Here is a 17,343-nt window from a genome sequence, read left to right as displayed (position 1 = left end):
TTCTAAAATGGTGGTATGGAACCAATTACAACAACACTTACTAACAGGGACAGATAATTTATAGTTTGCACCTGATATAAGTGTGGCAGATCTTAGGTATTTTAAAAATAATTTAAGATTTAGCCTACTAGCACAGAATGCTAATTAAGTTACTTATGAGAGGAAAACAGAAAGAAAGGAGGTTGGACATGAAAACGTGAAAAATCTCCTTGCTGGTAACTTACTAGGCAGGGAACTGGGCCCCCTGGGGTCACAACACCTGGGGAAGCCAGGAGCTGTTGTTAAACTAAACTTAATGTATCTAAGCTAAGCATCAAGTCCCAAGAGCCCTGGCTTTGTTCCAAAGAAATACTTCTTAAAGGTACTCTGAGTTTCTCAAAGCTGAATGTGTGGTAGTTGGATTGGCAATGGGAAAATACAGATGAAGAATTATACTAAACCTGAAAAGATGTTGATTAAGGGATCTGGTTCTTCAAGAGACTTTTTGTAAGCATTTAAATTTCCAAATTACTATCCTTTCATCCTTTACTATAGTGACTTGGCTATGAAACCAACCAGGGCCTCCAAGAGCTCATCCTTTTTTCATCATTCTATTCCTGTTAAGAGTCACTATGAACTGACTCCCATAGGTGTTCAGGGCACTGCTCATAAAGGGGACTCACCTGGCTGGTCTGGTCTTCCTGCCCTTCAATCTGATGCATATTTGAGTGAGCTGATGGTAATGATGATGAGAGTGGGGAAGGCTCTTAATTAATGGATACATGAGGATGAGGATCATAACTGTGGTACCAAAGAGTCATCACCCTAATGCTTTACTGTAAATGCTTTGCCATAAGCACATTGTACATTTTTGCAATAAAAACTCCTTGCTTGTGTGTAAAGAGCCTCTGAAAAAAAAGCTGCACTATAAAATCCGCAAATAATGAGGCTATCATCTCAGAAATTCAACTCATAGATTTTACTGTAAAAACAGCTCTATGAAAGTGTAAAACAAGAACTATACTGTCCATCAAGGAAACTTCATCATCCACTGACACACAAAACACAACAGTAGCACTGTCCTAACCTTAAGGACTTAGGAGTAATGTGAACAGATTCCAGTACTGTAAAATAGTAATAAACGGACAACAGAGGAGTCAAGATTTAGAGAGGTCATAAAACTTTCAGCTCTGTTCTTCAGTTTACCAGCACTTTGAAGAGAATAAATGACTTTTTGGGCGACCATGTTATGTTATGCAAAATGTTCTGAAAACTAATTTTTTAAAATAAATTTAACATTACCAGTATTTACCTACAGTGCACTTGAATTACTCCCATCAATCAACGAGAGGAAGAAAGACATCTATACACACCTACATATGGTCCACCGGGTTTGATAACTTTTGTGCTTCGGTTGCGGGATTCCTCCTCTGCCTGGGTCATTCTTTCTCGTGTCATCTGATACGAGTCATTTGTTGCACACACTGTAATTTTATCTTGTATAAATCCCAGGCAATTGAGCTGTGAGGCTCCAGAGCTGTCAAGTAAGACAGTGGCTTTGTTAGAGATGACCCTTATTTTGTTCAATAAAGGCAAGCAAGAATTGTATTACCCTAAAATCAGAAGCCCAGGTAAATTTGTGATCCTAAATTAATGACTACTTTTAAATGTAAAGATTATCTAGAACATTTTAGTTCCTTATTCATTGCATACCACATTTTTCATATTTTGAGTATAATAGGTAAAATGAGCTCACAAGGGACCAAATCCATGAATTTTTAAAAACAATCAGTAGAGTGAAAACGAGAGTTCCAGTGGACACTGTAGTTCCACTTTCATTTAACAGTGAAATATTTTTAAAATTGAAACACGATGATAAATGTTTGATAAATGTGTAGGAGTTTACTTTTAGTTGGCAGCAAAGTGCCTGGTGTAGAACTGACTGGATGAAACATACCAGAATTCTTTTTTTTTTAAATAAGGTGCTAGTTTTAAGGCTAAAATACTGACAAACATTAGAACATTATTGATCCAAGGTTCTCCTAAATTTGTAGAATTTATAGTTACCACTTTGTTAAATCTCTGCACAGAAAATATTGAAGAAAATATGGAACAAGTGATTCTTGCAGAAATTAAAAAATAAACTTAATGGAAATAATCATGAAGTTCAACATTGACTGTGAAGATGGCTTTGTTTCAAAGTAAGATCCTAATATTAGAAGAACCATAACTGGTGTTTTTAAAAGAAAATACTACAGCCTTCATACTAAGTAGAAACTTAAAGATAATAATATGCAACGTATTAACCATGTTACCCTCCTATTCTCTTGTTTTGAAATTTTGTTTTATTTTTTCATCTTTAAAATAGAAGAAATTAAACTAAGTGGAATATAAAAGTAGACTACGAGCCTGCAGCTTTGATACTTGATTTCCAAACTAAATTGGAAGTAACTTTGTTATGATCCTAAGAAATCAAGGTAACTAAAAAACTTCGTAATTTGTTAGTAGCAGTCTTTACAAAAAATCTGATTCTGCATCTCGTATTTATTTATTGGGCAGGACTATATGCTGGGCAATATGATAGGCAGTCTGAGACAAAGACTAGACATCCGTGGTCCTCTCTTCAAGGAGCTCTTTTTCTATTGGGTGATGAGGAGGAGCAAGATGGAATTTACACAGTGTAACAAATGCCAGGAAACAGGGACAGGGAGACTCCCCCAGCCCCCAGGAAGGTCCTTTACTTGGACTTCATAGAGAAATTAAGGCCCAAACTGATTAGAAAGATGACTGCACAAAGGGAAGGAAGGACAAAAGTGTTCCAGGAGGATAAACCAACCAGTGCAGGCCCAAGGTGAGTAAGGTTTTCAGTTTGGCCATAGAGAGCTGGAAAGGACAAGGAGAGAAGAGAATGAAGAAAAAGTAAGCAGTAGCTCCCCTAGGGGCTGAGGATCATGTCATGGATTTTAGACTTTATCCTAAGAGGAGAAGAGTCTGAAAGGAGAAAATGTTTCGTCTGTATCACAGGAAGACCAATGTGTATGGAGAACAGATGAGAAAGAGTGGGATGCAAGAGCAGAAGTTGGCAGCCCTGTGAGCGGAAGGGGCATGGGCAGGCAGGGAGAACGCAGATTCCAGAGAGGGCAGGAGAGCGGAGTTGTCAGGAGTTGATGTGCGTGGGGAGAGAGCAAAAGAAGTTAAAGATCAAGTCCGGGTGTGGATCTGCCATTTACTGAGACATGAAAAACACGGGTAAAGGACAGGGTTGGAAGGAAGGAATGGGGTCAGGGTTAGAGATGGTGACTTCTCCACTGCTGGTGGCAGTGTGGACTGTGAAACCACTGCAGAAATCAGTGTGGAGATTCCTCACAGAACTAGGCTTAGAGGTACAACTTAACCCAGCTATTCCCTTGTGGGTATTTTTCCAGAAGAACTGAAAAACATACTGCAGTGATGTATGTGCACCCATTTTTATAGCAGCACAATTTGTCATAGCTAAATCTTGGAAACAACCGAAATGTTCATCAACTGAGGAATGGATAAGAAAGATGAGGTATTTTTATACAATGGAGTATTATGCAAAGCCATGCTAATCTTCTCTGTATTGTTCCAATTTTAGTATATGTGCTGCCGAAGAGAGAACAATAATGGAGTACTACTCAGCTATAAAAAAGATAAACTTGAGGCTTTTATATATAAATGGGTGCAGCTAGAGACCACACTCATAAGTGAAATATATTGGACCCACATGTGTAAACATTGTATTATCTCCCTAGTGTAAGAAGCTGAAAGAATAACTAAAACTCAAAAGGCACAATTGGTATTGTGAAAGGGAAAGAAACTGCTCAAAGGGAAGGAACAGCTGGGATGAGGGAAAGGAGAAAAGAAAGAAGGAAGGGAAAAATGTATATGGATAGCTGGGATAACTGTACTGCTGCTGTCTACTGGTTTACTGAAAGGAACAGGTTTAATGCTTAAATTTTTTTCCTTGATAAGTTTTGTATGCTTATATCTGGTGACCTGAACAACTATTTGAGATCAACAACACGCAACATAACAACCTTTTTTGAATTCCCACCATCCTGTTTAGTGAAGCGCTGTATGATTTCTAATGTTTTATATTATTGGTTATTATCTTTAATTGCTTGATCAATCTTGCATTCTTACATGTGGTAATCTGAGGAACTTCGCTAAAGATAACAATATGTAATATAACCACTGTTAATTCCTATCATCCTGTTTTGAAATCCTGCATCATTTTTATTGTTTTTGTGTTGTGTTGTTTTTTGGGGGAGGTACTGGGAATTGAACTCAGGACCTTGCACTTGCCAGGTATGCACTTATGTCACTGAGCTATATCCCCAGCCCTGTTTTAGTCTTTGTTATTGTTATTTTATTATTGTTCTTTTACTCTTTAAAGAAACTTTTAAAAAAAGATGGCAACTCTGAAGGAATGAGGAGCGATGTGGTCTCAGAAGAGAACCAACTGCGAAGAAATCAGTATTTAAACAATAGGAAGCAAAGAAGACTAGGAGACTGAAAAGACACAGCCCGGAGAGCAGAGAGGTCCCGTCAGGAACGCCACTGGAAGCCAGAGCTGTAAGCAGCAGCGTGGCCCACAGTGAGAAGCGGGCCGAGCGTTAGGGCCGAGGGGAACCTGCGAGCATGCACTGAGTTTAGGGGCAGTGGACGTAGTTCAGAGCCCTCCTGGGGAGCGATGTCAGCAGAACGGTGGGGCTTGAAGCCAGACTGTGGGCCAAGATATAAGTGCACAGGAGGAGGTTTTAGTTTTTCGATTCCTTTTCTAATGAGACAGACTTGAGCTTGTCTGAATGCTAAAAGAGAAATGGTGGAAGGGGACAGGAGGGAGGACAGAGTGCAAAGAAGGGGAGGAAATTACTGCAGCATGGTGAAGGTCTGGCCGCAGGAGGTTTGCATTTTAGCACCTCTCCCTGTTATTTACTAAGTAATTCATACAGGGAATATGCTGAACCTACTACCGATCATGAAGTTGCTGCTTATATCATTCGAGGTCGAGAAACAGCTCGTTACCTGAAAACAAAATAGTGCTAATCCCCGCAGGCCGAAAGCCTCTCTCCAAATTCTCAGGTCATCTCTTCTCCCGTGAGTTACCCTGAAAGTAACTCAGCGACTTGAAGGGTGTGGACATGTGTCTGCAAGTGTTCCTTCCGTCCTTCTCTGGCCTAACTCTCTGCACTCCTGTTTGCTGCATGCCATAACCATGTATTTTTACTAATCCTGTGATTAGGCAGATTTAGGATTTTTTTAAAGGTTATTTTGACAGTGAGATTTCCTCCATTTTACATATGAGAGAAATGAGGTTCAAAAGGTTTCAAAAGGGAGGTGAAGAGACTAGTTGAGCACTTATTCATTGGATATGCATTTACTGCACACTGAGTTTGGCTGGAACTAACAGACTAGAAAAAGAGCACCAGGAAGCCCCGACTCTGAGGAGTTTGTCACAGTGTAGGTGAGGCAAATCCCAGGAAAACTAAAAATTAAACTGAATAGAAAGGCTGGAGCCGGATTATGCAAAAGTTTGCTCGACAGACTGAGAAGGGAAGTTTGAGCACCTATGTTTACAAAGTGGCCAATTTATTTACTATCTATCCACACTACCTCATTTTATAAAGCACCCCGGGTCCTACTGAAGGGGCAGCAATGCATTTGCCTCAACTTTATCAAATACCTGGTTCTGCTTTCTTGCTGTGTTATGGATAGTTTTGTGAGTGACCTTAAATCTTTCTCATTTAAGTGACCTTAAATCTTTCTCAAGCAGGGTAGAAATAAATACACAGGGTATTAAACAGGGATAATACTTATGATATGACTGGATCTGATGAGGGGATTAAATTTAATCTGATGTCAAAATGTTCTACTATAATAAGATACCCAAAGACAAGCCATGCAGGTGATGGCCCCACAGTTAGACTGGTGTGCCCTGTGGGGTACAAAGAATACCGGCCTGGGAATCAGGAGAACTCCCTTTCTCTTTCCCAGTCACTAACTAACCAGCCATGTAACTGTGGACAACTCATCTGTTCAATGAAGGGATTCACTCTGCAAACAGCGAGGGCCTCATGCTTGGTGATTCTGCAATCTATTTCAGCGCTATCCAGCAGAACTTCGCTGGGAATGTCCTGTATCTGTGCTGTCTGCTCTGATAGCCTTATGTGGCTCTGAGATGGTAAAATGTGGTCAGTGTGAGTGAATAAACACTGGAACTTGAAGTTTTATCTAGTTTTTATCAACTCAAAAGTAAAGAGTCACATGTAGCCACTGGCTATAGGGAGTGAACTGTGAAGAAGTTTCTATAATCCATGGTATATTCAATTCGTAGGAAAAATGTCCGGAGGAACTAATTTATAGAAAGCAAAATTAACATGTACTCAGGGAAAATTACAGATTAAGTTAAAAAGAAACAAAAAGTACTTCGCCATCTTAATTGGAAGACAATCTGAGAACTGTTCCAGTGCTTTGCCTTTATTGTTATCTCTGCCTCCTTTTCTTGCCTGAGCCACAGCTTTCTTCCTTTCTCCCAGGGACAGCGTGGACTCACAGTGCCCAGGCCCACAGAGAGCCACAGCGGGGTGCCAGGCCTCGGCCCTTGGAGCCCATGTGAAGAACTTGTACCCTGAGGAAGGGAGAGCCCCCAACTTGCCCTGTCTCTATCCAGGAGCAGAACAAACTCCCCCTACTCAAGGGCCCATTCTTCAATCAGAAACAACAAAAGCAGAGCACAGGGAAACAAGTGGTTGATTGTTTTCAGAGGCTCTAAGTAGATAGGGTTCCATGGTACCCTTGGAGTGAGTATGTGTTCTTGTCTTCCGTTCTCCTTTTTATTTTTTTAAATCCGAAGAAATGACGGCTGTACAGCGATTAGTGTCTAGTTTCCATCCTGCTGTGAAAGGGAGTTTTAAAAATCTACCTTCCAAAAGCTGGGTGTGGTGGCACCCTCCTATAATCCCAGCACGCTGGAGGCTGAGGCAGGAGGATCATTGGGAATTTGATGCCAGCCTGGGCTACAAAGTGTGATCAGGACGTGCCTGAACTGCATACCTAGACCTTGTCAAAAAAAAAAAAAAAAAAAAAAAAAAAGAAAATCTACCTTCAAATAAGGCTTGAGCAGGGACACTGATGAAAGAGGGCAGGCTGTGTATGTTTTTCTCCCCCAAAGTAAGTTTGACTGTAAGCCTTAAGTACATTATAAGACCTTCATTTAAATGCAATGAGAAAAAGGTTTCAAAGAAACCTCTAAAACGATCCCCAGAATGACAACAAGAATTTCAAAAATTTCTTCAATTAAAACACTCCTTGCTGGGTGTGGTTGTGCCTGCCTGCAACCCCATTACTGGGAGGCTGAGGCAGGAGGACTGCCATGAGTTTGAACTGCATAGCAAAACCTCGTCTCAAAACAAAACAAAACAAAACCAAGCAAAAAAGAAACAACTTCTTATTTTATAAGCAACATAACTATTGCACTTAATACCCCCCATCCTAAAAGAACTTTGGAATATTTGTTCGTGTATCTCAGTAACAAATACAGTATCTAGTGTATAGTAGTTGATACTTAATATTTTTCAAATAAATTATCTCTACAGTTCAATTCTATAAATATTTACAAAATGACTAGTATCTATTTCATTTAAAAAAAAAAAAAAAGTTACAAAAAACTTTGGCTCTCAGCATACCTTGAAAAGTACTTACCTGGAGAATGTTTGCTGGATGCAGTCAAAGCTGCCCTGAGGGTTGTCTTTGCCCACATTTGACAAATAGAAGTTAAAGTTATGTACTTCGTTGAGGGGATCATTTTTGGGAATTTTGACAAGCTATAAGAGGGGGAAAGAGAGACACAGGTCAAATTACAAATTTGCCAGGGAAGAAGATCTTATGACAAACCGGTTTGACAAGTCAGTCATTTTATAACCTTGATATTTAAGTGACCAAATAAATCAAGGAATCTGACAAGCACACCTGGATGTTACATTTTTACTTCAGTTTTCTACCCTTCAGCGTCCCTAGGCACTTCTGCTCCGTAATTGCCCTATGAAAGGAACCCTCTTCATTTCAGATAAGCAAATGATTCCAGTACACACAAAAGGCTTATTAGTAAATTCGCTAAAAAAGTCTTCTTCCTTTGAGCCGCACAAGTTCTGTCTTTGGCTGATATAATTCCCTGCTGAATAGCTTCTGTGTTTAAATGTCTTTGAGATACAGGCACTATCCTAATCTTTTGTTCTCTCAATAAAAACACATTTTATCTCAGCTTCTGCTTCTCGGAGTAGTGTTTGTGAGGAAGAGTAACAACAGCATAAAGTTAATGTCCTAATTACACTCACAAGCAAAATTCAGCTGCGGTGTGTCAGCCTGCCCTAAGAGTCTGGATTCATCCTCCTGTTTACACAACAAGACCAGCAGGAGGATCTCACAGGCCAGCCCTGGGATGAGCCCCAGGCAAACTGCAACCTGTGGAAGTATGTTCTCCAGTCTTGCTCAAAGTCTAGTTTCCCTACTAGGTAAGAAGCCCCGGAGTGAAGGGTAGGTTTTCTCCAGGTGGCCAAGGCCGCGCAGCCCTGCATGTGGGATGAGCCCAGTAAGCCTGTGTCAGTTCTTCCCTGGAGTCTGCAGCTGCCGCCATGGTGTTAGGTGGTGAATATTTTCTCCTGCCCTCCTTGTCTATGAAATGACTAATACCGCGTTTGGGGGCTGGAGGTTGGAAACCATATTTTACAAATTTGCCAACAAACCCCTTTTTAATCATTGGCTCATGCTGCCAAAGACCCGTTCTTCTGTTTTTTCTGTCACTGGGAGATGAAAGGCAGAGCTAACTGGCCAGAATGCGTGTGAAACACTCACGAAGGTGCGAGCGGGCACAGACATGTGAGGCCCCTCTGCGACCTCCGCCCCATCCAGCTGCTGACTCATGAACCGTGAGCCGCGGGAGAGACCTGGAGCTGCCATCTCCACCCCCGAAGCTGAGAAGAATGTGAGGGCGATAATGTGCAGGATCTAGCACACAGAGACTTCTAGTGAACACCTGCTGAAGAAATGCACGAAGACAAGACAAGAAGTAAGCCAAGAAAAAGCGCCTTCTCAAAGGAGATTCAGAAGACCTGTGTGGAGCTTGGAAAGGTCAAGTGCACCAACGGTGCTGAGTATTAGAGAGTAATCGAGAGCCTCCACTAACCGTGAATTTAAATGGTCTTTGACTCCAGATCGCAGAATAGTACCAATTCCTAGAAAAGCAAGTCTCTACACAGATTACCTACCCTATAAATAGTATCTCTTGGGGGGTCCTTACAGTTACTCTTTAACTCCCTCAATTTCCTCCAGCTCTAAAGTGCTGTTACTTTGTGAACAAGTCTTAATTTACTTTGTCTGTAGGTACTCATCAGGCTGTCTTACTGGGCATACAACTCCATACCTAGTTGGCACACGCTGCAACTTCTTAATCCCACAGCAGTGGGGAGAACAGGAGGAAAAAGGAAGGTTTACGTCAAAGGCAGGGGAACACAGCGGCCATGTGTGTGCTAGTGTAACAGCATCACTGGTGTCTGCTTTGGTTTTCCCCCAATAGGATCAGGGTCCGGGTGACACAGAAGAAATATGCAGTACAGCCTAAAGCCTCCGTAAAACTTTTAATTTAATTACTAGAGTCCTTTAGCTCAGATGCCTACTAAAAGCACGATAGGTAGGAAAGCTCTTAAACTTCAGAGTAAGTATAATTTTTTGTTTTCTCAACCTCCAAACTACCCAATCTTCCCAACTTCTAAAGCAACATTTATACTTTTGAAGGTGAAAGAAGTATCTTCCCAACCATCATTTCATTTCATTTTTTAACAAACATACATGTGACTAGAGTCTTATCTAAATTCGGAGACTTCAATCACAGAACATCTTATATGGAGCAATCACCATGCACACTCAACCCATTAGGTGCTCTCCGGATGTCTGACATCGGAGCCTTTCATTTTCTCACGCCTTAAAAGTCTCTTGAATAGAAAAAACCTACAGTTATTTAAAAAAATACAGTAATGACCAGAATAGGAAAGAATGAGATTAGGACCAAAAAATTTTTAAGTATATGTAACCCATGTTATGTACCTACTGAAGTGTTTTAAAGCTTGTGATACACATAGACAGAAAAACAGTTCTCAACTAAGGCCGCTGCCCCCACACACCGAGCGACGTTCCGTCTGGGAGGGCGTTACTGGCGTCTGCTGGGAGGCTAGAGCCACCTCCTAACACCCTCAGTGCACAGCTGTCCTATCGATGAAGAGCTGCCCACTCTGATGTGCCGCAGTGGCCCAGGCTGAGAATGTCTCAATGCAAGAGACATAGGTCAGTGTCTAAGAAGGGAAATCAGGCTTTGGAGTTCCCTGACTTCTAAAAGTTAAAGAAATGGATGAAAAAAATGGTGTCTTTGAAGAAATAAAAGCACCCTTTTTATCTCAAATGGAAGGGGCCATTTTAACTTTATTTCAGATACTTAGTCCACGTCTGTGACTCCCAGTCAGAGGAGACTGAACAGCAGACACACTAAGTGCACACGAGCCATGATGGCCGTGACTCAGTTAATGTGACATGGCGGGCACGGTGGAGGGTCAGCGTGATTGGCTTTGGGCTCTGCCTGGGGGCTGGCAAAGCACACTTCTGGGAATAGCTCAATGGGGTGTAGGGGCGGGACTCTGGGTGCATATCTGGTCCCTGATCCCTTCCTCTACCCATGGCTCCCCTCTTCTGCTTCCCAGGCCCCATGAATTCAGCAGCTTTGCTCTGCTGAACTCTTCTGCCATACTGTTTCTGCCCTGGAGCCAGATGGCTACAGCTGAATGCCTCCAAGTCGTGAGCCAAACTAAACTCACCCTCCTGTACACTGCAGGTGTCAGGTCGTGTGTTTCAACCCTGAGAAAGCCCATACATGTGGCTCACTATACTTATTTGCTTTTTTCAGTTTCCTCTGATTGGAAACTATAAAACTTAAGGCATTCAGCTACAAGTTTCAAGTACATAATGAGTTGTTAAATACTGTATAAAGATATTCCCACTGACCTGTAGAAAAAGATTTATAAGTAAAATTGAGAAAATTCCTAATTCACCAAGGAGTGTTCTCCTAAGATTCTTTCTAAATCAGACCTCAGAATAGATTTTTTAGGGTACTATCCCAGTTCTTAAAAGCTGATCCTAGATGCATCAAAACCAGTACATTTTCACCCTCCCCTCTCTGTATTCCATAATTTAAAGTCCAGGTTTTTAAAAAAGGCTTCATAATCACACGGAAGAGAGGACTATCTAGATAAACCATGGAATAGACTCCCCTATACCACAGAAGCAATACATGAAATGGGTCTGGATTAGACAAGGTCTCAGACCCAAACGTTTCTTTAACAGTCCCAAAGGCTCTAGTCCACCTGACAATCGCCCTAGTTTAGCTACGAAGTCCCTCTCCCCAGCCTGTTCTAATGTCACATACAATTTGCTCTTTCTATTAAGCCTCCTGCTTTGCTGCCCCAAGGCCACAGCCTTATGCAGACTTATCAGCCATAAACACGAGCGCTACTTTGTGTACCTATTTTGTTCTTGAGGGTTTACTTTGACATGAATATAAGTAAGCTTTTTAGCTACTTTATACCTTAAGAATGCAATAATATTAAAAAGTATTAAAGATTATATGATTCCAATAGTTTTTTACTCAAAAAGAAGGATATAAAAATATATCACCATGTCTAGGCAACTGGTAGATTTTAATTTTCATTCCAAAAATGAGACTGAAAATCAACAGCTTAGGACCACAATCCACAACCCTCCTACCAAACTCCAGCCTGTCTTAGATAAAAAGCTACAAAGAAGAAGTTTCAAGAAACTTTCAGACATTTATAATTAACATAAACACTGTATACCAAGACGTGTAAGCCAAAGCTTCTAATTATTCTGAGATACGAGCTCAGGCATGTGGCAAGGGAAGACTGTCTGAAAGGTCATCTCAGCACCCGGTCACAGACCTGCTACTTACATAAGGATCTTGGGCAGAAGTGCAATATGCACATAGCTGCAACTTTCACACACATGTACGCTAATATCTGCTTAAAAGCAGCAGATACCTTTACTGCAGAGGTTGCCAACCCATAAGTCAAATATGCAATATTGGATTGAGTTACATACTAGATTACAAATATATTAATTACTAGATTAATAGATTACAAATAGGACAGTGTCTTTTTCCATTTATTTAACTGTACTGTTCTTTTACAGATATTACAAATGATTTAAATGGCAGAGGCTTCTTCGGCAGTAATTCTATGAACATTAATATCCAACCTTTTCTGCCAAGGAGACTAGAGGTGCTCACTGCGATACTTATGAACCAGCAGAACCATGGTTTGAGATGGTAATTCCAGGCTTTAAAGTAGATGGATAGAGGCAGGTGAGAGAAAATTATCTAGTTTAATTTCTTCATTTTATAAATTAGGAAAAAAGAGGCTCAGTGACTTGCTTAAGGTTATATGCACATTTAAAACTGCAACCCCCGGAGCTGGAGCATGGCTCAGTGGTAGAGCACTTGCCTAGCATGCACAAGGCCCTCTGTTTGATCCCTTGCACAGCGAACAAATAAAAACAAAATAAAATAAAATTGCAATCCCTATATTCCTGGCCCCTTTCTTTGCTCCATGGTTGTCTAAAACACTCACTGCCTTGTAATACTTGCATATTATGCTTATGGTTTTTCTTCCCCCACTAGAATATATATGCTCGGTAAAGACAGAGGCTTTTGTCTGTTGTGTTCCTCGAATATGTTGCTAGTATCTCCAATGATGCATGGCACAAAGTAATCACTCAACACATATTTGCTGAATGAATGAAAATGTTGATTAATGTCTAAGCCAGCACTAGACCTGAAATGTCTGCTTTCTTTCCACCAGGATTTCCAAAGCATGCTGAAAAGTTTCCTTATGTAAAAAGGAGATCCTATCCTCAAATAAATTTGGGAAATGCCAGGTTACACAAAATGACTCTCTTTGCTGTAGGTCCTTTCAAACTGAAGAGCTGCTCACCAGTTTGTGTGGCCTGAGCACCTATCTCCTCCACCCTTCCAGGATCTCAGCAAGCCAGGCTGTCTGCTAATGTTATTTAATTATATACCTATCCTTTGACAATGCATTGCGCAGACTGTACCTCTTAGCTGAGCTATAGGTAAAACCTACTGCAAAATTCAAACAATGGAATTCTCTGTTGCTCTCAAATTCTTTTCAGCCTCTTCATGCTTCTGATTTCCTACCAGTCTAGAAAATTCAGTCTAAGTACAAAAATGTATTTGCATGTACTATTCCAGCCCCACAGCGCAGGGAAGGAACAGATAACCTAGAATCAGAACAGAAAATAGAAACCTTAACCTGAAAGCCACAAGTCCTATTTTTCAAACTAGAGCTGCAGTCATGACTTTAGATCAAACATTGTAGGTTTAGGGAAGGGGCAAAAAAAAGAAGCCTTTTAGATTAGCTTCAGATTGCAACTGTGTGTGTGTTGCGGGGGGTGGACTAGCAATAGAAAATAGTCGAGTATTAGCGAGATCAGTAAGAGCAAAGCATTCTTAATGATAAGGAAGGGCAGGGAGTGGAGGGATTCCAATGCATACTAGATACATCTGGAATTTCATGAGATAGATACTTTACTCAGGAGAACAGTACAAAATACCAAGCTCATCTAACACAAAGAAAAATATTGGCAGTTATCCAAAAAATTCAGGTCATGTAGCAATTAACATAAATAATTCAGGACAAAATAAGCCCATTTGTTCCCTTGTATTCTTCTCCTTAACAAGATATATTTTAAGGAAGGAAAAAAGTTATTTCACAAAAAAATTAACTGAGTGCTATTGTGCTGGGTGTTGCTTACATTTCTGTGACATATTACCGAATAAAACTGACAAAGATCCCCACTACTGTGGCAAATATGTAAAGAAATCCAGGAGACATATGACGGTGGCCAGGACTACAAGAGAAATGGGTAGATTTGGGATGTATTTCACAATTAAAGAAAGGAGGATTCTTAGATATAGTTGATATGAAGAATGAAAGAGAAGGAATGACCCCAGAGTTTTTACCTAGAAGAATTAAATTATGTGTGTGCACGTACAGGCATATGCATGTACACACATGTATACAGGATCTTGGATGTGATAAGCATCTCAATGTAACTGAACCCGTTAACTAGCTAAGTACACTTCTTAGTTTTAAATACAATTGACCAACGTTGGTTTCACCCGCTAAAAAGGGGCTCCATACTGACTTCTGTTATGACTCATTTAGTACCTTCATGGCTAAAAATTATTTAGAAGAACCCAGGTGGCTGGGTGTAAACTGGTTTCTAGCTGGGTATTTTCAGGAAAAAAGGGGGGATGGCAGTTATTGGCAGGGGAAAGATGCAAATAACAGATACTAGAGATGCTGTATCAGGGAAAAGATGCCCCCTGGAGCAGAAGAGAATGAAGACTTCTGTTTTACAATGAATGCAACAGTAAACCAAACGCTAAGGTAGCTTTTGGATGAAAAGCAAGGGAACCATGGAGAGAATCTATACTGCTTTTCAAAATGTCAGGCTGGACTAAGCACAAGTTCTTTGATGGCAAAAACTAAAACCTCCCATTGAGTTCAGCAATTCTTATCACAAAGTTGCATTTCATTTTTTATTAATCAGATGCTCCTCAAACTTAGATGCACTTTATAGAATTAATGCTGAGATAGAAATAAACTTGTTACCTAATCTCTAACCCTCCTATTTTCTATCTCCCGTTTACACACCACCATTCACCTACTTACTGGCATCCTGGGGCATCAGTCTTGAGTACTCGCTCTCACAGTGCCACATCCAAACCATAAATTCTGTTTTTTCCTTCTAAATGATTCCTTAAATATATGTTCTCATCTCGATCCTCTCCTTTGACTCAATATCATCACATGCAATGGCCCATTCATCTTTCAGCCTCCATTTTAGCTTCTTCTCAATCCCTAATCCCTCCAGTTTTTATCAAAACTCCTCTCATCAAATGTAAGTCTGACCATTCCAACTGCAAGCATAATCTCTTTTCACGCTCCCTATAACATATTAGTATTCATAGCTTCCGATTAGGACATATGAGATTCCTTCCCAACAGACCAGCACTCTTGCTGCTCAACCAGTCTGCCTGGGCCTTGCGGCCCACTCTGTTTTATGTTTCAGAAGCAACACTGCCACTGCCTACCACAACACACTTGTCTGGGTCACTACTTCTGGTTCTAGCTTGTGCTAACCTATCCTTTACTTACGACTCAGCTTAGGGGTTCTTGTCCTCCTTCAGGGAGCCTGTCCTTCCCCAGTAAGGCAGGTTTGAAGGTGTGCCCTCACCACACTGTGCTGAGTACTTTGTGCGGAGTACTTTGGAGGCAAGGACCATGGTGTTATATAGGTACATACATATGTAGATACTTAGTAACTACTTGTTAGGTTTATTTGAAGAAATTTGTAACTAGATTAAATTCACTCAGAAAGTGCCTTATGCCAGTGATTTATAAAAAATTATAAATGCATTTGAAATGTATCACCTGAGAGTCTGTGGAGAACCAGGACTCCCCAGAGCAAGCAAATAGAAATGAAATGAGAGGAGGGCAAAGCCCACGGAGCTACTGCTGTGTGGCCAGAGGACAGGATGAGAGTTCTGACCTTTCCTGTGCTATGTTTAGCTCCAAAACCTAGGCCCCAGGGCAGGTTTGTGGGACTTAGATTTATATTATATGCTTTTCTTTTTTAAAAGGATATCTCAATTTGATTAAAATACTCACAGAAAGTCTGGTCTCACCAAATTCCATTGGAAAATATGCCCCAACCTCTTCAAAAGCACCTTATATTTTAAAGGACACTGCGAGACCAGACTAAATAATTCTAAATTTAGTAAGTAGGAAGCTAAGTTGTTTTTGTTTTAAGGTTTATTTTTTTCAGGAACAAAGCCCAAACCTGAATTCTACAAGGGAAAAAGGGTTTTAAGTGTGACTAGCAACTTGTAGTCAGTGCCAGTCTTCTCTGCTTGTTTCTGAGGAAAGTTGTCCTGAGAGGCCAGGAGGAGCCACTGGCTTAGACGGCCAGGGCCTGCAGCTGGCACTACTTGCGGAAACCTAGGGGAGAGCCTGTGCTTGACAGATGGAGTCCTCAAAAACAGCCCAGGTTCTGAAAAGTGGTGCAGGACCTCGATTTTGCAAAACACATGGTTTCTCCCCAACCTAGTCAACATCGCTGTGAAAACTTGTAAGCTCGTTAAAGATAAATAATGGGTAAGTCTGAAGACTATGTCCATATAGATTTGGAAGTATATTTAGCTCTTAATTGTCTGTTTTTCAGAACTGGTTACTTTTAAGCCTTTAAGGAAAAAAAAAAAAAAACCTAACCAGAATTTTTTTCTTCAACTTAAAGTATATGGGGCAAGCCACCATGTATTACAAATAGACTCAGCTGCTCTCACGGAGGAAATGCATGACGAGGAACTGGAAGTGCTGACACAGCCTCTGTGGTCATGCCACGGAATGCCCTGGGCACCAGATGCACCAAGCCACGGTCTACCCTAAGAAAGCAAAAACAGCGACAGACACCCACTATCTAGGGGATGTTATTTTATGAATTAAATTGCAGCCACATCTTAAACAAAGACTGCGAAAGTGTGTACAAGAGCACACACTTTCCTGTGCCCCTTTTCATCTTCTTCACTGGAGGTCGGGTCTGTGGCCTTGTGGGTACTAAGTAAGCACTCTACCACTGAGCCACGTCCCTAGGCCTCATGGGGGCATTTTTTAATGGGTATTAGTGCCAATCACTTGAAGGATACAAAAGAAAGATAGGAAATGATGTCCTGCTGACCTGTTCCCTCTCCTTTCTAATTTCTTTTAGTACTGAATCTCTCTTTCCAGTTTTAAGTTGGGCCTCCCTCCGTGGTATGAGAAGAAATGGTGCGAGCCTCTTTTACCACGGATGGAAAGAAAGCAGCCCAAACCGACCAACCAAGCGAGGCCCCAGGCTCTGGAGCAAGCGCCTCAGTTTCCCTTCTGGCTCCAGACCCTACTGACCGACCCTCTATATTACCTAGGGCAAGTACTATTCTCAGTAGTCCTCAGTTTCTTCACACCAAAATGCAGATAAAGCTCACCACTTTGTGTGTCCACTGTGAAGTTCAGAGGTAACCCCTCTAAGGTGCTTGGAAAATGCCCAACACACAGTGTGCGTCCCAAAGTGTTTGCTCGGGGGACACAGAGCTCCCACTCTGATTTCTATCCATTTGATGCAAGCGCACACACATCTTCCTTAGCATAATAACATGCTTGATTT

At 41.0% G+C, this 17,343-nt stretch overlaps 1 protein-coding gene across 1 annotated transcript in view; it reads right to left on the bottom strand.

Annotated features, from left to right (window-relative positions):
• Ell2 (elongation factor, RNA polymerase II, 2) overlaps positions 1-17,343 on the bottom strand; it is a 71,293-nt gene that overhangs the window by 25,867 nt on the left and 28,083 nt on the right. Inside the window, exons 3-4 of the mRNA XM_005382233.2 lie at positions 7,705-7,826; positions 1,353-1,516 (exon numbers count right to left, since the gene is read on the bottom strand). Coding sequence (XP_005382290.1) covers positions 1,353-1,516; positions 7,705-7,826 — 286 coding nt within the window. The remainder of the gene's footprint in view (positions 1-1,352; positions 1,517-7,704; positions 7,827-17,343) is intronic.

This window comes from Chinchilla lanigera, unplaced genomic scaffold (assembly GCF_000276665.1).
Source record: "Chinchilla lanigera isolate Chin_1 unplaced genomic scaffold, ChiLan1.0 scaffold00017, whole genome shotgun sequence".
In the NCBI taxonomy this organism is placed as follows: domain Eukaryota; kingdom Metazoa; phylum Chordata; class Mammalia; order Rodentia; family Chinchillidae; genus Chinchilla; species Chinchilla lanigera.
Note: the sequence above shows the minus strand (reverse complement) of the source record. Positions and strands in the feature narration are given on the sequence as shown.